Source organism: Panthera uncia (genome assembly GCF_023721935.1).
Source record: "Panthera uncia isolate 11264 chromosome B3 unlocalized genomic scaffold, Puncia_PCG_1.0 HiC_scaffold_1, whole genome shotgun sequence".
In the NCBI taxonomy this organism is placed as follows: Eukaryota; Metazoa; Chordata; class Mammalia; order Carnivora; family Felidae; genus Panthera; species Panthera uncia.
The window spans coordinates 23,338,491-23,364,093 of NW_026057582.1; the positions used below are offsets into that span (position 1 = coordinate 23,338,491).

General features: G+C 41.4%; 1 protein-coding gene across 1 annotated transcript in view; it reads right to left on the reverse strand.

The window, feature by feature from the left end:
* NRXN3 (neurexin 3) overlaps positions 1-25,603 on the reverse strand; it is an 896,926-nt gene that overhangs the window by 747,224 nt on the left and 124,099 nt on the right. The window contains exons 3-4 of the mRNA XM_049614079.1: positions 8,722-9,023; positions 2,707-2,868 (exon numbers count right to left, since the gene is read on the reverse strand). Of these exons, the coding sequence (XP_049470036.1) occupies positions 2,707-2,868; positions 8,722-9,023 (464 nt within the window). The remainder of the gene's footprint in view (positions 1-2,706; positions 2,869-8,721; positions 9,024-25,603) is intronic.

A 25,603-nucleotide genomic window follows, 5' to 3' on the forward strand; every position in this document is an offset into this window, starting at 1 on the left:
CTCTCTCTCTCTCTCTCTCTCTCTCTCTCTCTCCCTCTGCCCCTCTCCCCTGCTTGCACTCTCTCTCCCTCTCAAATAAAATTTAAAAAAACACTCAGATGAATGAGAAAGCTTCCCAAGTCCCTTAGACACACTACAATACGTGTATGTAATGAAGAGATGTTGGTAAAAGTTAATGAAGTTCTAAATTTTATATACCATTTACCCCAGTGTGGGTTGGACTTTCTTTTTTCTGACTTGATCTGGATTTCAGTACAGACTTATGCTGCTAGCTATGTATATATTTTTACTACCAATTACTGCTATTTCTGTTACTGACACTGTTTTGCAGAACTGTCTTTAATTTTTAAACTATTAAGGGACACTTTGCGCAGACTTTTGAAGCTTTCTGCTCTCTATCTGGGCAGCATGTGTGCATGTGTGCACATGAAGATTTTATTTGCTTAAGGTTTCACATGGATGAAGCCATCAGAGATAGCTTTATGTTCTTATGAGGCTTGTTTCAAAATGTTCAGGAGCATCATTCCTGATTGATAATTTGCAGACGGGAAACTGCTCCTTTGTCTCAAAATAAATGAGAGATGGTTCAATATCATTGTGTGCAAGGGAAAATGAGTTCTAGAGGCCACCCCTAGATCCTACCCAGGAGAAACTCCACACTTAGGGCTGTTTCACTACAAAAATGAATGAGCTTCCCACAGCAATCAATGCCTCATTCATTCCTGAGCCACGTACATGGTAGCAGAACGTTCCTATCTATCTTTGACGAGAGTGCAATTCCAATGTGTGTGATTTAACAGTGTTTAAGAGCCTTTCAGGTTCATTAGATGCTGAGTAATGTATACCTTTATTCTATCCACACGGGAGTAACTGCTAGGGAAGAAGTGTCTATGTCCACTGCAATCCCATCAGGAATGACTACTGGTGTCCCTATAGCCAGCAGAATCCTAGATAACAACCAGTAGAAGGAGGAAAACACTTTGTGGGTTCTCTTCTGTAACCTGTCCTTCAGACCAAGTACAATACAGAGCCGTAACTGGATTTTTCCCTCCTTTGTCATGTCTCTCCTTCCTACCCTTTTCTCTCAATTCACACGTTTACTGCACCAAAGCCCAGCTCAAACAGCAATTCTTCTCTGAAACAGACTTCCACCTAAAATGTATCTGTTTCCTCTACTCAATTAGAACATCTAGTGTGTGGCACTGAATACACAGTGTCCTGAGTTCACTTACAGATCTCCTCTCCCTTCCTAGATTATGAAGCCTTCAAGCATGGAAACCGCAACTTGTAAAGAGCCACTTAAGTCAGTTACAATATAAAAAAGGTACCGAATTTTTTATCCACTCAGTAAATAGTTACTATACAGCTACAGTACTCCAGCACAGTGGACACGGCTCCTTTCTCGACATGGCTCACAGCTGAGTGGCATGACTGAAGGAATTTGCAATGCCATCTCATCTATAACCGACGCTCAACAAATTTCAAATAACCATAAGAAGAAGAAAACACGTGCCCTGAGAGGAGTCCCATAACAGGTCACAAGGGATCTTTATCTACAAGAAAGAACACTGTTAGCTTCTCGAGGAATTTCCCCAGGGAAGTGGTATAGCTATCTCAGGCAATCAGGCTTAGCTTAGATTAAACAAAAATGTGCAGTGAACTGCTCTGATGACACAGTGTTCTGAAAGAACTCTACCAAATCAAGTCTGATTCTTTTTGCCTCAACAATTGACCTTAGAGATTGAACTTACACTTGACTGAAGCTCCTCTGCTCTCAGACAGAGGTCTCAACACATCAGCTACAATAGTAATAAATGAGTAATGGCAAAGCCCCACTGCTTTCTCACAGCTGCTAGCTTTCAGGGGGAAAAAAAAAAGAAAAAAGAAGAGGAAAAACCAGTCTTCCGAGCCTTAATGTTACATTCTGAAAATTTTCCTTCATCTCAGATAATGAGACTCTTGGGAACACCAAGCTTGACAAAGGTAAAATAATACATATGTTATGTTTTAGACAAGACCTACAACCACAAATGGAGCCACTCGGAGCTACAGCTTGGCTTCGTACTTGCCAAGTCAAAAATACGAAATCAAACGTTATGTGTGTCTAATTCTTGTGATATCAAAGAACTAGACCTTCGTCTGTGTTTTTTCATCTAATTCACAGAGCATGTGGGATGCCTGGGTGGCTCAGTGAGTTGAGCGTCTAATTCTTGATTTCCATTCAGGTCAAGATCCCAGGGTTGTGGGATCGAGCCCCACATCAGGCTCCATGCTGAGCGTGGAGCCTGCTTAAGATTTTCTCTCCCCCCAACCGCCTCCTCCCCCACTCGCACATGCTCTAGAAATAATGATAATAATAATAATTATTACTATTATTATGTATAAAGCACAGCTACCTGTGGGATACAATTCCCCAGTACTCAGATGAGAAAACAGAACCACAAAGCATGTAAGTGGCAAACCCAAGGTCATGCAATCATTCCCCAGTACTCAGATGAGAAAACAGAACCACAAAGCATGTAAGTGGCAAACCCAAGGTCATGCAATCAGCTTAAGTGGGAACCAAAACCTAGGACCTCTACTTTCAAGTCCAGAGTCTTCTTGGTAAAACCTATGGCTTCAAAGAATGCACTAAGTACAGAGCCCCTCACTGACCTGGGAATTTCATTTGTTCTTGGGACACTAAAGAGATTGTGTGACCTTTACCTCTTTAAGGCAGCCCATAAAGTTGTTGCTGACGGGTGAGCCTGGCAAGTCAGCGGTACTTGGGCTTCCTCCCACGTAGAAGAAGTCATCCGAGCCCAGCATGGTGTAGTCCTCCTGAGTGTAGCCCGTTGTGGTAAGGATGCCATCCACAGAGATTGTCACCTGGTGGAGGGACATAGGGACAAAAGAAATCCCAACAATGACTTTATAGTCCAATCAAAATCCGGCGGCTTCCCCTACCTGTGGCATCACTTTCATTAAGATTTTGGTGAAGTATGTTTTTCTAATTTGGTTTGATTTTGGTATATGCAGCCAAGTTCCATTTTCTGGTCTGCCTTCCCTGCGACCCAAGCCTCCAGCATTCCTGTGCAGACTCCCGGGGGACTTTGGTGGAATTGCCAAGATGGGCAACTTGCTTTACCCGCTGTGCTCTTTATTCAGTCAGGCTAGAAAATGGAACTATCCTCAGACGACATCACTTGTCTCAGTTCATTGGTAAAATTTTCATTTATTTTTTGAATGACTATTATTTATGGTGGTAGTGAAAAACAGCAAAGGAGACATTTGACAATGGGTTTGTTAGGGTTGGTCTTTGGTTGTGGATGGTTTTTTCCTTTTTTCTTTTCTTTTTCTTTTCTTTCGTATTCATTTCTTTTGGGGCTCACACCACGCTGACAAACATGCATTCGGGAAGGGAAGGAGAAGGGTTTTGATTTCGATGTGTCATGGGTGATACATGCCATGGACGACCCCAGGACACGAACCCCTGCCCTCCCTTAGCTGCCATCACCACCACCAAGAGAAGAAATGACCCAAACCAAGAAGGCAACTCTAACAAAAAGAAAGGAATATGAGGCATACTAACCAAAATGAAAATAATAATAATAATAATGCCCACAGGGAAGATATAGCACCCACACACCCAACATCCATGAAAGGAGCAGAAGGCAGAGAGAAAAGATGGGGCCTCAAAGCGTGCACACACCATACGCTGACACACCCATGCGAAAACCATCAGGAGCCAAGAGAAAAGGTGGAAGAAAAGGGGGAAGGAAGTGGGCAGGGGTGAGGAGAACCAAAGGGAAGAGTCAAAATCCACTTCACACGTGCATGCACTGAAGAAACCGGAACACAAGATGGAAATAAACACAAAACAAAACAAAACAAAACAAAACACTGGAAACTACAGGGTCATCTTTCCCCTGCCTGCCACCTCCCTCGCTAAAAAAAGAAAAGAAAAAGTCCAAACCCAACCCCAAAATATATGAAGGATGAGAGGAGAATGAAGAAGAGTGGAGACAAAAATAAAGAGAGGGAAGAGAGTGGAATTGGCCTGATGATTGGCAGGTTGTTAGTAATGAGGAGGAAAACGGGGGAGCAAATTCTGATGCTGATGGGGAAATCCACGAGACAGGAACATGCCATGCAGAGTCTGTATGGAGGACACACTGGCAGAGCTCCCTATGGCCACGGTGGGGAGTAAGGTGAAAGCAGGGAAAACAAGAAGAGAGAAGTAAGAGTACTTTCCTCCCCAGATCACCTGCGGCAGGGCAGCCGTGGCCACACCAAAGGGAAGGAAAAAAGGGATTAAGGAGGGAAGTGGGAAAAGAAAGGAGCGAGAGTGAGAGGGATAGGAAGACAGAGAAGAAAGTCCTCAATAGAAATCCTCTTGTCCCTAGTCTGTAACTTCAAAGTTGCAAAATAACAAAACAAAAGAAAACAAATTTAGCTAAATGGAGAATCTTTCTTTAAAAAAATTTTTTAGGAAAAAAAAATGACAAACTAGAGAAAAGGAAACCGTCCCAACCAAACTCATCCAAATACCATTTCCAAGACTGGCACGTCCCCTTCCTTTTTTTTTTTTTTTTTTTTTTTTACAACAAAAAAAAAAGACTTGCATTTAATTCAACAACAACAAAAAAATTTAAAAGAAGAAACAAGTCTAAGGAGGATAAAAGGGGGGTTTTGGGGAGGAAAAGGGGGGCAACACACGGCAAACCCAAAAAAAGAGACAATAAGAATGATATCTACCAGACAATGTAGTTTGTTTACCATAGCGTGTCCGATGCCTGAGTGCTTTGCGGAAAAGGGGGAAGAAAGGAAATTAAAAATTGTGAACAGAACGATTGTTAATTAAAAAAACTAAAAACAAAGATGAGTCGTTAGGGTGTTAGTACATTAGTCGGTTAGTAAAATGACACATTGCATGAATGATCTTGTGTTAGTTTTTCAAAAAAAAGGCACCCGACACAGAAAAAGAGAGTGGGGAAGACAATGAGACCAGGACTCTATGGAAAACCTTGGCAGCCAGGGCACAGCTAGGAAAGGAGCTGCAGTCCACCTTGTCACGTAACCCCCCTTCTTCCAAATACCACTCAGACCACACCTCACCCCAGTTAGAATTAGCACCATACTTACTTTCCAAGAGCTCTTCTGAATGAACACCCTTTCCCTTCCCACCCTCTAGCACATACACAGTCCACCTATCCTGAAAGAAAATACCCCTAAAGTTTACCATTTCAACATGTAGGTAGATAGTTAGAGCTCAAATACCAATGCACTGGGCACTTTTTTAATATATATATATATATATCTGACTCAGACTATTTGCATGAATGATTACGACTTTCAGTAGAACGACAACAACAACAACAAAAAAAACAGAAAGCATTTACAGGTCACATCTAGCATAGGAAGGCTACAACTCTAGCTCACTCTGGCTTTCCACAGGCAATTAAAGACCCATGAAGCTCTTGATTTTGTGTGGATGTGTGCAACAGGAGAGGGACATCCTCCTCTTTCCTTTCTTCTTCATTTACAATAACTGTACTGTTGGAGTGCATAAAAATAGTTGGGAGTCTTCTTTACTACCCAATGCAGTTATTATTTTGTTTTCTTTGCCAGAATGCTTCCCATTGGAATGGCTCTACCCCCATTCTCCTTTAGAAAATGCTTTTCAAGCTTTGAAGCAATTTCTCCTATGGATAGCAGAGAGGACTGGCAGGTTAAACATGATTAAAGAAGCCCTACAATTAGTCTCCGCTTGCTATTTTCAAATATTCAAATGCCAGCACACCCTGAGCTGGGTGCGAGGCCGGGCAGCTGGAACACTGGAAGACTGGTAACCCCAGTTTTGTGTTCGTGGTTTGACTAATGTGGCATTACAGGTAAAGCAATTCACATGAGGGCCATGTTCAAGGTCGGATTTTAAAACAAAACTGAAAACAAACCCAAAGAAACACATCACTACCTTGTCCTTAATCCCAGTTACAGTTTGGAATAGGCAATCCACATTCCTTACTTTAAGCAGAACTCCCAGTGAAGTGTCTGCCTTTGATCCTGACTCGGCTCAAAGGTAGAATCATGAGTATATGACCAAGAAGGAAGAAATGGGCAAAGTTCTGCTCCATTTAGTAATGAATACTCCAGGAAAGTCCAAGTAAGCATTCCTCAGATGAATTTTTGCCACAGAAGCCATTCAACCTTACCAAAAAGGTAGATGAGACAGTCATAAGCTTGTTATCAAATATTTATGAAGCAATTTACAGTTTAATTGAAATAGACAGGGGCTTCCAACCCCTTCAAATATATCCTACAGAACTAAAAAAGATGTTATAAATGTATTCTTAATGGGCAAAATAATCATCTTAGATGATTCAGCACGGAAAGGATTTGCAAAATCCACTCTGGTTTTCTGAGATTTCCCTCTCTTTCAATAAATTGCATTTAGATGCAAAATTCAGTCAGGATTTCAATGAAGTCCAATTTTGGGCGCACTCTCTCTATGAGATTCATTTTCCTTCTGCCAAGAAATGCCCCAACACCCTAGGGCCTCTGTAGCCTTGTCCAGAACTGAGAGCTCTACTTAGCTGCATCGCTGGTGACAGACAGACACAGGCACCTTCACGACAGACTACTCAGATTGTAAATCGTGCGCATGTCACAGTAAGTCTAGCACCCAGACCATGGAGGAGCTCATAATCCTTCTGGAACATAAGGTGCTTTGCATATTTAGCCACCACATACGGCTGGGGAGGATTATAATCACCATTCACGAATGGAAACTGTGGTGTGGAAAGGTGAAATGGCTTGTCCAAGGGCACTGAGGGAGTTGGGTCTTAGAACATGGAAGAGAAACCTTCCAGGGTTGCTTTCCTCTGCTTGCTGACTGAAACAGCACAACCAATGTTTGAATAACACTTTAGTTTATCCCCCGCTCAGTTTATAGGACGGAACTGGGGCCCAATTCTATTTTAGAGAAATGTTTTCAGTAGAAATAAAAGTGAGCCTTTCTCCAGCTAATTGGAATCATTCTGGAATGGCAAAGAAGTGTATGGAGTGGGAGAGAATCAGAGAGACAGGCTGACTGGTAAGAACCACAACCCGACCCTGCTCCTCAGTACATGAAAATTCTCCCCTCCGCTGACTAAAGGGTGTTACCATGTACCTGCCAGTCAAAACTGGCAAAAAGGTTATATCTTATTTTTTGGTCTAGTCTCTACAACTCAAATACATCACACCCTTAAATGTTGGCAAATGGAAATTCGACTTGGGCCCTCTTGACAGCTGAGCTGTGTCAGTATGTATGGTAGATTATTAAAGAAAACATCAGCAACTGGACTGTTTGGTCTTAGAAGAAAAACAGAACAGTGATTCAAAATGTCCAATCCATAGGTATTAAGATGAGTGGGGGCTCTAAGTCTTGAGTTATTTGGTAACGTCACAGCAGATAGAATAGAGATGCCTTCTTCAACGTACCTAAGTGTTAAATGGGCAGTTTTGAATACTGTGTGTTCCCAGCATGTGTGAGCCTTCTCCATTCACATAATAGTATTAAAGAGTTACACTTTTATCAAATGGAAAACATATGCAAACACCTGTCAGTTCTTACGCTTTCCTATTTACATTAGAAGGCACTGAATCAATCATATTGCAGAAGAAAATATGATAAGCACTTTCTGGAAATTTGCATAATGTTTTCTGATTAATAAAGGCTGAATGCTATCTAACTGGGTTTAATGACTAATTCACAAGGAGAAACACCAAGTGAAAATAGCAACCTGGAAAAGGCGGTGTCAGCACAGACCTGGACTTTCACAGGACTTTTTCTGGACTTTTTCTCTTCACTGGTGTGGCCTGATTGAGGTGTTAATATTATTACTGTTGTGACTATTATTATTAGTTATGAAACCGAAAACCACTTCACTTGGCTAAGGCTTTCTGAGATGTTGTCACCTGACGGAGTCGCCTGCTCAGAATCAGCAAGCGATGGGAGTTCTCAAGCACGAACAGAACCAGGAAAGGCTGCTCCAAAGTTGACATTTTTATTTGGGTCCTTCCACTTTCCAGGCCTCCCAGTCAACTGAAGAGTCTCGGAGGTAGAGACAGGGGCAATAAAGTAAGAGCGGCACACCAAGGAACAGAGAAACAGAGGAATTCAGAAAGATTCCAGCTAATTCATTGGAAGGCTAGAGGTTAACATAACAATGGGGCAGGGAGGGGGGTGAAAGTGGAGATGGGGTGGTAAATTAAAAGGAGGAGAAAAAGGAAGACTTTCCGGAAGGAATTAAAATCATGGCATCATGACAATGGCTAACTTAATTAAAAAGAAAAACATATATTCAAAAAATGAGGAAAATCTAGCAAGCTGCAGAAACAAAACGCTGTCCCTAATTGAATTTAACAATACAAGATTTCAATGTAATTAAGAAAATGATAAAAACCAAAGCAGAATAAAAGGAATGAAAGTACTTTTAACTTTTATTATCTATACAACTGAATTTTCTTCTGGACAAAAAAAAAAAAAAAACAAGCACAGTAGAGAACTGAAGTATGAGAAGAAACATATTTTCATCATTTTCCTTGTGGAACTGCAGAGACTGGGATAACGTTAGACTTCGACAAATCCAAACCTGTTTCTACACCCTTCTCCAGCTCATCCAGCACCTGCTTCACAAACCTCCTCCCCAGCTACCTAAGAGGAGCCTCCGGGCACCCTCTCCCCTCAGCCATTACCTGCCGAAGGTTGCGTGTCACTTTGACATCGTGCCAGGCGTTGTCGTTGAATTTTCCATTCACTGGCTCCACAATGGCCTCAAAGGCCCCGGACCCCAGGTTAATGACCAAGGAGACCGCGCCATCCTTCAGAGCCAGGTTGACATAGTCAGCCGACTTGCCCGTGTGCAGGATGAGCCCATTCCGCTGCCAGGTCTTAAAGGAGAGGGTGATTTCATCACTGCTGCTCTGGATCGGGTTCTGAGACAGGTCGTAGCACAGGTACTCAGAGCCTCGGAACGTGGCCACGTTCTCCTCTCGAGCTGCAGGAAAAGGAAAGAGGAAAGCAGTCAACACTTGACTGGCATGAGTCAGACGTACGCAAATACCAAAGAGAACACATCCCCCAGGGCAATGCCCCTGCCAGTGAGCCCAGGGCAGCACAAGCTCCCTCCGACTCTTCCACCACCAAACCTGTGTCTAAGTACCACGGAAACCGCTAGAGACAGTAACTGCAAAAAAGCTACATCTCCTCACAGGGGTAGAAGACCAGCACAACGGTACAGGAGAGCTTGCTGCCTTTCCTTCACACTTTCTCAGAGGAAAACCTGGAGGGAAATTTTATGCTACATGGTAAAGTGAGGCTTACATTGTTTTTGCTTCAATGATGGCTTTTCAATGCTTATGCCAAAGCTGGTTTAGAATGGATAATTAACTCTTCTGACAAAGGGTTCTTTGGCTCTAGGTACCTTTTATTGACCAATAACTAGAAATCAATTACCCTGAAAGATCTGTCTCTAATTTCCATCCATCAATAATAACCCAGCTAACTTTGGTTTCCATAGAGTCCTGAGCCCAGGGGAATGTGACAGGGATACTAAATAGGAGGTTGAACCAGAAAAAAAGGTGATCAAGCAGATGAAGAAAAAGGGATAGAATGAAATTTGGTAATATGCTGTGACAAGACAGCAATAGCTCCCTTAGACACAAAGGGATCTCTGCTCCAGGGGTCTCTGATTTACATGGCCCTTGGTGGACCATCCTAGAGAACATCTTTCCCCCATAGGACTAGGGGTCTGCAGGGCCAAGACAGCATTCCAGTGAAGCACACGTTCTCTTTCAGAGCCATACACTGGGATCCTCTAGTTTCCTACCCGGAGAGCCCAAGGCCTGTTTCCAGGGCTTGTGCAGGCCTCTTTCCTGGACTCGTTTTCCAATAGCAAATCATGCACTGGTGTGCATACCTTAAGATCTGAGGGCTAGGAATGGGGGACCCTCTTCAGGGGTTTGGGCAGAGCTTGGCCACATGGGCATCCATGCACATTTATACGAGAGCCCTTGTGGATACAGGGAGGAGCCAAAGGTAGAAAGAGGAGGGGGACAGGCCACAGGCTGACAACCAGAGGGGCTGGTTCTCCCTGTGCCAGCAACTCCCAGTGCAGAATGCTGAGGAATCCAAAAATTCTAAGTGTGCACCTGGCTTACCACGTAGTTTCAAGGTATATTTGTCAAGATAAGAGGATAAAACAAGTTTTATTTTTATTTGTTGATGTAATTTACAATTTCAACACATACCCTATGGCCTTCCATGTGTTCTTCTGCCAAGCCTACTTCATCCCAGGGTTGGCCAAAAGCTATCAAAAGCACATCATTAATGAAAGGAAATGGGCAAGAAAAGGTGGGACATGCAGTTTCCCGTTCAAGAATGGGGGCTACCAAATAAAGTAGAGCACATTCTATTTTCTCTTCTAGAACCACACTTCATCCTTAGTAACCAAAGTCCACTCTACTTCAGCTTAGCTCCTTACCAACCATCACAGGCGGCCCTTGCTAAGTCACTTAGGTAAAATAAACATATTCTCATCATGAGGTAAGAGCTGAGGTCATCATATGGGAGAGATGACCACCCACTACATACTATATTAAACTGATCATAGCATCAAAAGACATCATTAAAACATGAACCCCAACTTCATACTCCAGAGAGTTAAAGATCAGGTTTGCCTGTGTATTCCAGAGGATCTCAATGATATGTGTCTACCTGCATATTCCTTTTTGCACGCACCCATACACACACACACCACCACCACATTAGTATAAGCAAGAAGACCTGTTCACCTATAAATGACCACAATGTCTCCTCCACACGTATAAGTAGCAAGTACTACTTGGCACATAAGCCATGTCTAATGCATTTTACCAAACAGAGCCAAAAAAATAAAATCATGGAGCAGCAATTTGATACCATCTGTATGTTTGAAACAGATCTGTCCAACCCCCTAGCGCCCTGTCTATTGTCATGATCTCTCCTCTCATTTCTGAAGAAACGGCTTTGTTAAAATGCAACTGGATGAGCCTTTGTTTCGTGCACCAGGAGGTAAGCCTGTCTCGAGGAAAAGACAGCAAATCAAATGCAGTTATCACCACCAAACTCTTCTCCTATGGATGCAAATGTGCATGGAGCCAACTACTATGCCTGTCCTTGGCACCACATGTGGTATATTAACGGGTGTCTTCTATACACATTTAAGTTCTACCTTATGTGCCCACCGAACTGAGATAAATGAACAAGGAAATGAGTGCCTCTAAAAAGATGCTTAAGTTAATCATTGAGTACCCCTCAAAGGGGAAAGGCTTGACTGAGAACACTAAGGCACCAGGATATCATTTGATGTGCTATGTGGTGCTTAATATTTGACATGTAATTAAACCAAGGAGTATATAAAAATAAGTTTTAGAGCTTATAAGGGATTTTAGAGCCTGCCTTATTTAATGCCCTTATTTTATCAAGGAAGAAACTGAAAACTAAGAATAAGTGAGTTACCCAAGACCACAGTCAGCCCGTGTTACTCTGGACTTCTAGTGCCTATTTAGACTTTTCTCTAAATATGCTTTTACGCATAGCTCTGGATGTACCTCATGTTCCTACTCTAGTACCCAAACGGCATAAATGACTCCACAGAACCATGCACTAATTTACAAACCATCCCAGACCTTGGATAAATTGAGCCAGAAACCTATTCCCCCCAACCCCATGTAAATCACAGTTGCTCACCAAAACTAGTATTTCCCTTTCCCCCTTGGAATTTGGACATGCTTAAAGCAAAAGGACTTGTTTTATGTGGAAGGCCATAGAATAAAAATGACATCATTGTAGAGAAGAGAATATCACAATAAATAAACAAGAAATAAAACCAACGTGAGAAATCATCTATGTAAATCACATGCATATTTATGCTAATCTGTATGCAAATCAGCCAAATGAAGATTTTTATGTAGCCGAGCAGGTTCCTTTGCAAGTATCTAACAAAAATGCTGTAACACTTCACAACCGTCCCAATCTCCTCATTCAGTAACTTCTCCAAATTCACCTCTTCCTAGGGCTGGCAGAGGCTACCAAGAGCATCACCCCAGATGCTGGTTATCTCCTCCACATATCAACACACAATGGACAATGGAAAGCCACTCTCTGAGTCATATTCTAGATAAGCAACATTGTAACATTTTTGAGGTACCGGATGCTTTCCTCCTGTGTGGGAAGGAGACTCACTGGCAGTGCATGACCCTGTTTTCAAAGGAGCAAATGAGGGCCATGGAAGGAGAGTGAGGACCTTGAAAAAAAAATGTTCCTTTGCATACTCCTGCAACTGATTTTCTCCTAAGATTCCAATCTGTCTTAATTTCCCTCTGGTAGCCAAAGCTTAAGCACTGTCTTATCACCTTGAAAACCATACTGAATTGACAGTGAACATAACTAAAAGGCACAAAACTAAATAGTGACAAGCACATTTCTAAGCCCATTCAATTCTCCAAACTCTCCATTAGAAAAATGTAATATTGCCCCAAATCTTCTTCTATACTTAGTGTTTACACAGAGAAGGAGGTTGAAGAGACATTGCAGTCACCTTGTATGTATTCAAACTAAATAGGTAGAGAAAACAAATGCAGGGGATTATGTAACAGAGTACACAACAGCTTAGCATAAAGCTACAGCTTGGCAAGAGGGCATGCACTGACATGGCTAATGGACTGTTTAGATCCACTTAAATTATATCACCCCAAAGTTTATAATCAATTGCATGAGTGTTAAAATAAAAATGTTATTCTCACTGCATGGAAAGCAGAGCTCAACTCTGTATAACAACAAATCGTTTACCCATTATTTGTAAATGTCCAAATGATTAAATACTAGATGCAATCTAGATATGTATAACCCAAGATTTTAAATCAGTTTGTATAAGATATGTAAAGTACTGATCTTTCAAAAGGCTTGTTAATCCAACTATTATATATAAATAGCATTAACAAGCATTTATTCAATTCTATTTTCCACTCTCTCCCCACCAAAAAAAAAAAAAACACCCAACCAGTGATTTATATAGTAATATCTCTATTTCTCTGAGAAACTGCAAAAGAGATTAAAATATTCAGTGTAATATGTTTTTACTATGCAATCTAATAAGTGTGGAGAAATGCATATCACTGTTTAATTGGGTCTGTGCTTTCTGATAGCTTGGTGTCTCAGGCTTTGAGATCAAGAAATCCAGGCTTTATTCTGAAGGTTATGAGGAGCCATTGCACAATTTTACTGAAAGGATGGAGGGTCCCATTTGTGTTTTTAAAAGAACACATAATCTTTTACAAAAATATTTTGCAACTCAACTCATATTGGCTTGAATGTGAACTGAAAAGAAGAGGGAACTGAAGGCAGAGAGCCCAGTTAAAAGATGAGAACACATTTGAACTGCTTTTCTGAGGGTGCCTGGGACTAGTTCAACTTGGATGTTGACACCATCCACAAGTAAGGTTTGCCTTGCACTGGGCAAGAATGCAAGCAAAAGGCTCTCAGGTAGTGGCAAAGGCAGAGGTACTGGCAAATCACCGACCATGAGAAGAAGCCAGAGTTTGGACATTTACGATCCAAATGAGCCACGGAACACCAAGGACGGGAGGTAAATATTGAGGAACAATGATATGACGTCAGACATGAAAGGGCTCAAGCGAGAACATGTCAGGCATGGGTAAAGGAGGGTTCTAGGCCCATCTGCAAATACACGTTCACAGTTGTGTAAATGTCCTATATTTCCAATTGCTTTCTTGTTATTTGTGGTCTCTCAACACTCTAAGAGGTCACCTTGCTATGATTATGCCAGTGTGAGAAACTAGAAGCACATAGTTTAGATGGGTTATCCAGGGCACTAAGAAGCATTTAGGCTGGTTCCAAATCCTTTGTCCTCTGATTCTCATTCCAATGCTTTTGCTATGACATCATATCACCATTTGTCCAGGAACTGAAACTCTCAGAGGAACAGATGCCTAGAACCCCACTTCTGCTCCTACAACTGAATGAAGTTCAATGTGTCAAAAGGAGAAACCATGGACAATGACTGTAAGAGCCCACTCACACAGCAGGAGCCCAAGAAGAGGAAGAGAGTGAGGCTGCCTTTAGCCCAAAAGTCTCTAGCAGCAGGCTGGAGAAAGTCAAACTGGGAAGCCCATACTCTTCACCTCCATCAGAGGCGCTTGGAAATGGAATTTTCAGACACCACTTGGAAGAGCCTATTAAAATGCTAAGCCCTCTGGAGTGGCTGTAACCACTGGCCCTGAGCAGAACACCTGCAGTGTTCGAAGAAAGGGAGTGGGAACCAGCTTCCTGAGGATGCACCTCAGAGACCTGGACAAAATTGCTCTCGTCTCTTGAGCCCTTTGTCCTTCAGCTGGCCTCCATGCTGCAGTGCAGTACTTTAGTCTGCAAGATGAAAAGATAACCCTTGTTATGTTATCCTGGACTGGCCCTGAAACTCACGAGGCACAAAAATACAAAGGCTGCTGCTACCCTCCCCACCAGACAACGGGATGGCCTGTGGTCCTGGGGCCAGCATGCTGATGCCTTTCCCCTGATGCACAGACTCAGCAGGGATGATGGCAGTGTCTGTCCTCCAGTGGTGCAGGTGCAGTGAGAGGCTCCAGGTTCTCAAGCTGTAAAGTGATACATCACTCAGTTCTTCTGGCCACTGCTTCCTGGGCAAAGACACAGTGATGGTGATGAAAGAGCAGGGGGTACACAAGGCAGAAATGAACTTACAAAGAAATCCACAATTGCTTAATCGCTCTGCTCACTCCTAGGGACGCTGCATATTATCCACTCAATCCCAAAAGGTGTCTTGAGCTAACGTGGCAATTGGGGTAGTTTGCTGGCAAAGGAACAATTATAAGGCAAAGGTGAGTTTGTTCTTACACAATTCTATTCCCTTTCCATGAAACCTGCTAAGAATCCAACTTCCAGAACAAGAACTCCCACCTCTAAGGAAGCTGTGGGCAGACCCCCCCCCCCCAGTTAATAGATGGGCTGTGAGATTATCATATTTGCAAAAATTAGGGAAAAGCAGAAATCCTTTTTACTAGAGCGTATTCCTAATGCCACTTCCTGCTAGAATCAGAAGAGGAACACACTGATTGAGTAAGAAAGGCAAAAGACTGTACAAGTGAGTGCCCTCCCTGTTCTTGCTGTCCCCTTTCCCTTACAATGTATTTTAGGGCCAAACAAAGCATTCAGATAGATCAAACTGCAGAACTATCCCCCAAGGGGAAACGATGAATCCTTTACCTGCCACATCCCATCATACAGGTATTTTAAAAGCAGAGTGTACCAGCAGAGAGCAAATTGTGTTGCTATGAGCAATCCTGAACTAAAACACACACACACACACACACACACACACACACACACACACACACACACACACACACAGAGGAAATCTGACCTCCTGGAGCCATTTCCAACCCTTATCCTCAGACTCTGTAGGAAAGATGCAGCAGAGAAATAAATGGACTTTTCCACGCTGCCTGGGTCACTCACTAGCCTGCAGATGCTTCTTGAAAGTGATGAGAAGGAAAATAGTAAGTCAAGTTGTCACTTGGAAAATAAACAGCTAGCATCCTGGCGAGGGAAGTCCACAAAAGAATGGCCTGGAAAATCACGCTTCACTGAAATCACTAGAAAGCTAATGGCATCCTGAAGACTGCGTTTCTCTCGATTGCATTATAATAAAAGTTAAATTTTCTGTTCATTCATTTAAAGACCAAGGATTTTCAGGTGCCTACTATGCACCAGGTGATGTGCCCAGTACTGAATGAACTTAAGCCGCATGGCAACCCTGTGAATAGGAATAATTAGCTAACACTTTACTGAAGATAAGCAGATGTAAAGCTACAACTCAAGTGCCTACTAAGTGCCAGACCCTGACCTAGACTCACACTAAACAGGGGACCCTCCTGTAGCACAGGGTATAGTGGGACTTTGGACCTAATGACATGGAGCGTAATGATGGAAGTCTTTGATTTGGACAGACCTGGGTTGGACAGCCAGCTCTGGCATTTACCTAATTCTATGGAACCTTAGTTGATTACTTAGCCCTTATTGTCTAACCCTCAGTTTCCTAATCTACAAAATGGGAATAGCCAGAGTACGTATTTCATGGAATTGCTGTGAAATACCAATCAGATAAAGTCCATGACCCAGTTCCCAGAGGCAAGGTGTTTGTGGCGGAAGTAGTGGTGGTAAGAATACACACTCAAATAATTACAATTCAGCATAGCAAATGTTTAATAGGTGACACAGACACACTGAAGAAGGAATAATTGACCCTGGGTGTTGGGGAAGTTGCCACACAGGAGGTCAAACATAAGCCGTGTCTTGAAGTATAAGTAAGAGTTCACCACACAAAATAGGATGGAATTCTAGTTACAAGAAAGAGCATCTTCAGTGGCATAGTCATTAGAAAAGCACAGAGTGTTCAGGGAATGGTGAGAAGTTCAATGTGTAAGGGGCAGAGTAATGGGCACATCTTCTCTGCCATATCTTGAGGCACTAGAGTTGGAGAATCAATAGAGGAGAGGAAAACTTCAGCTGGTGAGTGGCACAATTGTGCTTATCTTGTATTAGGGGTTCAGTGGGTGGGCAAATTGCTGGAACGGTAAGGAAGGATCCAGAAGACAAGGTAGAATAGATATTGCTATGAAACCATGGCCTGAGGCAATTCTGCTGCATATGCCTGCCTACCCACTTATAATAATTTATGTAATAAACTATTTTCACTTAACCACCTGATCTATAGAAGTCAAATGGTAATCATGTTTCTTTCACTACAGGCTTTTCATTTTAATTGTGGGTCAAACAGGCATTGAACACAAACAACACACTCTATCTTGTAAAGGGAACTGCATTTCCTTGTCCCCACAACTCCACAAGAATATTTCCTCCCCTTTCTCTGGAACAGAACAGTTTTAGAGTAACACTTGGACCTTCTCTCCTTTACTCATTTGTTTCCTCCAATGAGAGGAGTGGTTCATCTGGTTGGTGACTAAGTAAGAGTCTGACACTCATAGGTCCACATTTCTTAATTAGGTGGTCACTATTCCCATGTGAACAGTCTCTCTCTTTATCCTTCATATCTGCCCTTCCTACAATGACAGAGTTTTCCTCTAAATTCTCCCATGCAGCAAACCTATCAGAGTGGACTCTGTCCCTGTAGAAGAATGTCTGGTTCTCTAGCTCTTCTCCCTAGGGCTGAGTAGTTGAGTTTAACTCAGGGGGAGAATCACAAGGAAGCCCAATTTGACCACAGATCAAAGCCACATTCTTTAACACAGCTCTACCAACAACAGAACTGATATTTAGATCCTTGACCTGACCACCAGTTTGACTCTTATATCTGTTCCTCAACTGATTCAGAATGTCATGGTTGTGACCTCACACAACCAGTCCTTGGATTGCTTTCACTTTGGGAAGATAATAGGCACATTTGGAACTAAGAACTACATGAGGTCAATGACGAGTAAATATATCAATTATAGCAATAATATTAAAGCCAGCTCTGTGACACAGTGTTTACTAACATACATTTCTTGAAGTTACGTGGAGGATATGGGTGATTATAATGGAGAAGAATTTAACTATGGTTGCTCTCCTGGAGATAAGTTTTAGATTGAGATTTGGTGGTTTTGGATTTAAAAAAATTACAGAAATTACATGCACTTCCAAATCTACATATCCCCTTTCACACTTGGACCAGTCCAAAAAGAATAATCTGAACACTTATGTTTTCTTTTTAACCTGCTTCTTTTTCAAAGCTACACAGTAAGTAAGGCAATTGCACTGGAGTACCAAATGACTCTGTGATAGTATAAATCATGGACCTGATGAGGGCAAAAAAAGTTACTAGGGACAAAAGCTGGAGAAGAGACGATGGAAGACTGTAGTTCTGATACAAATAGAATTGATTACAATGAGAAATATCCCCTCTGATTCTAGAGCAAGAAGCAGATCACCTGAAATGATTTTTTTTTAACACTGGCACCTATACTGACCTAATGGCTACCTAAATTAGATACTCACTGTATCCACATATACTGTTCAGAAAGGAATCTAAAAGTTGTGAAAGGTTCACAGAAATTGGGAAAACCCACAGATATTAAGATATTTAGAAGCAATCAATGTGGATTTTTAAATCCATATGGACTTCTAAAATATTTATTTCTACCGAATCTCTTTCATCCAAGATGAAAACAAGTAAAGAATCCTCCATAACAAATCATCACCATAGCATCAGAAGAAACCTTTGAAGATGCTCTAATTGACCTCCAACCTCAGTAAGTCTGTATCTAAATCATCTTGGTGGTAGAACTATCCACCTTTAAGTATCCAGAGAAAATAGGACTTTTCAGTATTATGTGAAACTTCCTACAGATATTTCAGGAGCTCGAGTGGATCCTGATCCTAAAAGAAGAAGAGATCTAGAGACTGCCAAGCTTCATGGTGATGATCAACAGGGAAGCATAATGTGTTACAGGTTTTTACTTTTATTTTCTCCTCCACTTGGCCCAGAATATATAGAGAATAATGAACATAAATTGAGGGTGGCCAATAAACTTTGCCTCCACTAATTTACACATACACACACACACACACACACACACACTCACTAACCATTATATATTACAGCTCTATACATTTATAACAAGAATAGAAAAACACAGAAGCAATCTATACACCAATTTCAGGTAGTGTTTACTTCTGGGGAGGGAGAGAAGAAATGGCACCGAACCACAGAGGTACTCAAATAGGACTAAGTCTTTATAAAAAAAGTGTAAAGCAAAAAAAAAAAAAAAAAAAAAAAAAAAAAAAGGCAAAACATTAAGATTTGTTCAAGCTGGGGAATAGCTAAACCAACATTTATAATATCCTCTACTATAGGGACTACGTTTGAAATATTTCATACATTTTTTAAAGGAAAGTTAAATCTCGGCAGATGATCCCGGTGAAATACCTAATGACCCAATAAATCGTGAGTGATTCCTTGTTTATTTTACACATTGATGTCAACTCTTCAATCCTATCCTGTGAGCACCAGTTTTTCATGCCTTTTTGAAATCTCCCATGTATCCCCGAATGTGTCAACTAAAGACTTGTGGAATTGAACTGAAATGCAGTTCAACTGATCACAGCAACTCCAATGTCACCAGTTCTCCTGCCTCCTTGTCGCCTCCCCCACTCCTGGAGACCCACTGCTCAGCCAGGAGGAGATGCTGACAGGAGCCAAGGGAGAAGCTGAGAAAACCTGCATTTGTTACTGAGGGAGCACTCAACAGCATGTGCGGAGACTCGACCCAGGGGAGTCCAGGGTATGTCACAAATCCATCTACACAAGCCTCCCAACCCTTTTTTCCCCACAGCAGAATACAATCGTCCCAGCTCTTTAAGAAAATCCCCACTGAGAAACCTGAATCTGTGCCCATGCCTTTGGCCTCCCCCTGAAGCAGGCAGCTCCGTTCCTCCTTTGTTAGCACTGTGGCTCTAGCCTACAAGTCTAGACAGAGTGGCTTGTTAAAAGGCCTTGGAGTCAATGCCTGGACAAGATCAATAAGGCTTTTTATGACACAATGAAAACTTTCTATTTTGTTAAATGCGGCTAATCTACCATTTCTGCAGTACTTCTTAAAGCTTTCAGCACTGAGCACTACAGCCCAGGTGATTAAAACCCTGTTCAGAGACACAAACCGGGGAACTTTGCCAATGTGGATGCACAAATCCTAGAAACCTACACCGTGTCTTCTTTTATAGCTAGGTGTGCATCTCCTTTTCCTCTGAAGAAAATGACCATGGCAGTGGAGGAGATGAGGGTGGATACTGACAAAAATTAAAACTGTCCCATTCCAGGGCTCCCAAGAAGAGAGTGACAATGCCCTGGGTCTAAAGTAATTAAATGAAAGTATTTGAACCCAGAGGTTGATGAAGATGGGGTATGTTGAAAGGGGGTGGGGAGGGTAAACTCTCTAAAATGCAGGCAGACTTAAAAATCAAGTGACCTGATCTAAGAAGCCTAAATAAAGGAGAAAATCTTTAGTGACTGCAAACTCAGTTATAGTACCAATAGTATGCATAAAACTACAATAAAGTGCTTACTTCATTATCATCATTTCTTCTACTTCTTCTTTTTTAGAGGTAGAAGACTTTTTGTTGCCATAGTGTAAAAAGGACAGGAAATTAACATTTATTAAACCTATTATTATGTTCCAGGCTCTTATAGAGAGTCCCAATACTATATACATAGTATTTGACAAAAATTAACCAAGACTTATTTTGATGACTTCAGATATACGAGTTCAAAACACTTACCATGAGAACCCATGTAATATTAATTAATTAATAATTAATATTAATATAAATAGATAACATATCTGTGTTCATGTGTCACCTGAAAGAGGAGCTTTTCTACTGGAATACTTGGTATTTCACAAAAGCCCTGTGAAATAAAGTTTTACCAGCCTCACGTTACAGATGTCAGAGCAGAGGTTCACAAGGGATATACCTGTACACTACCACAGCTAATAAGAAGCAGATTCAAAATACAAGCTAAGGTCAACTTCCAAACACTATATGCTGTCCCCCAGGTCATGCTGCCTCCTGCTGAGGGCTGCATATCTTTGCAAAGACCTTTGTCAATAGTATTCCTGTGGGAGGTGAACTACTCATCTCTTTAAAAACAAAACAAACCCATTTGCATAGCATGCATGTCACATTTTCCAAGCCACTTTCATGTACACTATCTAATTTTGTAAAGCACCCTTTGACAGCTTCTATAGGAACCTCTCTCTGCCCAACAAAGCAAACAGTGAGATGAATTAACCACACACTTTGGGACACAAATACAGATCCTAAGAGCACTAAAGAAAACTGTAGGAATTCTGCACATTTCCAACACTGGAAATACACAAGTGCTAAAAACAAAAACCACTCAATTATGAGAGCATAAATAAGGAAATCCACTTTTGACGCAATGAATCTAAAATGGAAATCCTCTTTTTGAGTCAGAATGATTCACAAACCATTTACAGATGTTGCATCACCCCCAACAAGCTCACTGAAGCTCCAGGGCCACACAGCTGGACTCCAGCTTATGATAGCAGAAGTTATAGTCAGAAATATGCTCAGGGCTTGCAGAAGAGAAAAAGGTTAGTTGACTTATGATCAAAAAGAACACAAAAAACAGGAATTGTAAGACTCTGAAATAGACACTCATTTGTACTTTGTATAGTCATTTACAATGGATATTTACAGGGGCCCCTGGATGGCTCAGTCAGTTAAGTGTCTGACTCTGTGTCAGGCTCTGCACTGACAGCATGGAGCCTGCTTGAGACTTCCCTCTCCCTCTCTCTCTGCCCCTCCCCAGCTTGCTCTCTCTTTCTCTCCCTCTCTCTCAAAACATAAACAATTAGAATGGATATTTACAGTTCCAATGTCAATAAAACCAAAATCCTAACCTTCTCCGACAATACTAGTTAATATTTATCAGTGGCAATTTTTTATCCAAGGGTTATGATAAAATAATGAATGATTTGGATAGCCCAACTGTGATATGAAGATGCTGCATAGAGGATCCCAGACTTACAGAAATTAGGATATACATACATAATACCAGTTGGTCAAGGTTTCTCATCATACTAGCTAGGTGAATGAATCAGAACAAAGAAAAGTAAGTCAGGGTACATTAAAACACTGTCCAAGAGTTAAAAACATAAAGGAGACTGGTAGCTCATTCCTGCCAGATGTGGTGAGACCCCCATGAAGATGTCAATAAAGATACATTTCAATATGGTAGCAATTGAAGTCTAAGAGGAAGTGGACCGAATCCCATTCTCTGATTTAAAGGGCCAGAAACAGTCTTATCCTTCTTCAGGAGTCACCATATGGTGAGAGACTGACTATCCCAACTAATGAACATGTGACTGAGACATCAGAATGCCATTACCATAATTCACAATGAAAAATTACCATCAAAAAACCCAACAGTCCACAGACTTGGATTCAAACACTGGTTCCCAAACATTGGTCTCAAGTAAAATTTTCAACAATCCATGGTACAATCAGAAAAATATGGACATTCTATTACATTTTTTTAATAAAAACTAAATTTACTCACCATTCATGCAACAAATATTTATGCAGGACCTACTCAGTGCTGCACTAGGCATTGAGAACATGGGATTCTCATTCTACCTCTTTCTACTTTTTTTGGTTTTTGAGTTTCCTGTCTTTTATAAAATGACAGTGAAGACAGATGAAATGTGTTAATGTCATTAATTGCCAAATAAAAAGTAGTCACCACTACTGTGTTCCTTCCCTTCTCTGTAAAAAGTTTAGATGTCAACAAAATCCAAAAGTCTGAAGAACCACTGAACCAGAGAATCTTTTCTTTGTATGTTCTCAGTCAGGTGTTTACCAAAACACAGCACCCTCCCAAAAAGGGGTTTACCAGGAGCTTCAAACAGAGTAGCCAAGCATTCCCATTTGCTGGGACTGAGAAGTTTCCCAGGACATGGGATTCCCTGTGCTAAAATGGGAACAATCTTTGGAAAAACAGGATGGTTTTCCCTACATGGGTCACATGTCAGAAGGTACCAAAAAAAAAAAAAAGATTAGGCAGATCAAATAAAACTCTCAATTATCAAGAATCATTGACAAAGAAAGGGGCTTGAATTAATTGGATGCTTTTGTTAGGTGTGAATTTTTGACCATTTCAAACTTGACATTCTGGTTTTTAAAGAATAATCACATTAACATTATAAGTAAGGTATTTGTTGCTATAGTTTATTACTTTTTATGAACTTTAAACTCAATCTAAGAACAACCAAAACCCACTTTGAGGATTCAGAGGCTCTCTGAGATTTCATGGTATCTTAGAGCCACCTAGCTCATCATGAATTACCACTGTATGCCATCATGCATAAACAGCTTTTACTTTCCAGTTGTTTGAATTTGGGATCAGAGGTATCCTTGTATTATAAGTAACTAATTGAGTTGTATGGGATGATTTATGCAAACACTGGTGTTCCCTTGAAAATTATTAGAATAACTTCAGGAGCAGGCAGAAACTTTATAAAAACTTCAGAACTGCAGCCTCTGGTGAACATACATTTGACATAAAATGGTCTTTCATCCCTTGAGCACTGTTCATTCTTTCTTTCCCTCCCTGCTACCCCACTACCCACACCCCAACTACCTACTAGTACCCACCTGCTGGGGCCTTTCGAGCACCACTTTACAAAAGAGCAATCGTGCCCTGCTGCCCTCAACTGAAGTAGAAAAGTAAGAAGACCTCATAAAAGAAAGGAGAAGGAAAGAAGCTAGTACTTAGTGTTCCTCCACTATGTGCCTGGCACAGACAGAAGCCCTTTACAAGTATACTGTTTTTTCAATCCTACAGTGACCTTATGGAATAGGCACTATCACTATTGTTTTATTACTATGAAATGCCCACAGTTCCTGAGATGGGGGTTATGATAATGCTGCTATCTACCTTTTAACCATTATTTTACAGATAGAGCACACACAAGCAGGGGAGAGGGGTAGAGAGAGGGAGACAGAGAATCTTAAATAGGCTCCATGCTGAGAGAACACAGGGCTTGATTCCAAGACCATGGAATCAGTACCTGAGCTAAAATCAAGAGTTGGACAGTCATTCGACTGAGCCACCCAGGCGCCCCACCAGCTACCATTTTTGAAGCTTACTGCTCATCATGGGCTTTAGCTCTGGTTTAGTATTATGCAGATATTTCATATAATCCTCACAATAACCTATTTAGGTATCATTACCTGAATTATCAAACAGGAAAGCTGAGATTCCGGGTTTCAAGGCTACCCAATTAGAATAATAATAATTGACAATGAGGGAATTTAGAACAAGGCTGGACTTGGGTCTAACTTCAATCTCACTGCTCCTCCCAATGCAGTAAGGTTTAGGTTTTGTATGAAATGCAGATCAGGAGCTAAGCAACCACAGTGTGACCTTCTAGGGGTTCTGTGGTGGCTGGTCTAGACAGGAACCTTCTTCGATGACTCTCAAGTTAGCTATGCTCTAGTCATTATCCTTTGGTTCCCTTTTCTTTTTTTAATTCTTTGTAACATTTTTATGTTTATTTTTGAGAGAGAGAGAGAGACACAGCTTGAGTGGAGGAGGAGCAGAGAGAGAGACACAGGACCTGAAGAAGGCTCCAGGCTGTGAGCTATGAGCACAGAGCCTAACGCAGGGCTTGAACTCGCGAACTGTGAGATCATGACCTGAGCTGAAGTCAGATGGTAAACTGAGTCACGCAGGCACCCCTGGTTCCCTTTTCTATGGCAAGACAACAGTACCAGTATAATCTAATTACACACTCTTCATGGCCAGCAATATCTACCCCAACTCCTCCTTGTATGCAACCACTACTGTGCTTGGCACAGCTGATTGACTATGTTATTTAAAGCCTTTAAGTTACTCATTCATTCATTCAGTCATCCATTTAGCAAACGTGTTTTGAGAACACTAATAATTTAGTAGGTTGATAGTGAAAACAGGAAGAGTTCCATCAGATTTTAGCATGTCACATTTCTAAAGTATGCTGAGGTAGGTAGGGTTTTATCCTTAAACTAGGTCACTGTGAAGTGTAAACAGACTTTGATAGCACATAAAGAATTCTACAACTTGATGCTATTATTATCCTATAATTTGCTTTTTTTTTCCATTCCAGAAGATGTCTCTGGACATCTTCCTTTCAAGCTCTGCAGTATTACATCATGAATTTCCTGATAGATAGGCAATATGGAGGAGTTCCAAGAACTTTGATCTTGGGTTCACCTCAAGACACTTATAAAAAAAGGAATTAGCTGGTTTTCACATCGGCGTCCAAGAGGAGACATGCTCCTCACTTCTACTTTGCAGGCAGAGAAAAGTGAAATTCAGCTAGCAATGGGAGGTACTTTTAAAATCATATTTTCTACTTCTTTTTACAAGCCTAGCATAGTTTTACTAAAGGAATTAGCAACAGAGCCAAGACCAGAACAGAGGTTTTCCTATTTTTATATAAGTGAGTTAGTTGCAAAATAATTCTGGGGCAGATACAGGAATCCAATAACTAAAGGGACAATTTCAGAAGTGTGGCCTCCGGGATGCTGAATGCCTAATTCCCAGTTGAGGGTCCATTTTTCTAAGGCCTGCATATGTGTCTTATCAATGTCCCAGGGTCACCAGAGCTGGCACTCAATAGCTTCTGCCCCTAGAGAAGGGCTCCGGGTAAGTAGTATGCTTCTCAGTGCTCGTGTGGCTAAGCCACTCACTTGGGATGGGTTGCCTTTTCTACTCTTTGAGATTCTTTTTCTCTCCCCTCTGAAGCACTGGAGACTCTGACTTCAGGGAGGGAATGCTGCTTAATGACTCCAATGCAGTCTCCTGGAGGCTTTATCAGCAGCATACAGCCCTGTGCTGACAGCTGACCTTTCTCACTGTGCTCAAGTCAGGGAAAAACAAAAAGCACCAAAACAATTAAAAGCAGTAAAAAAGGAGGGAGGAGGGAAAAAGAGACTCTA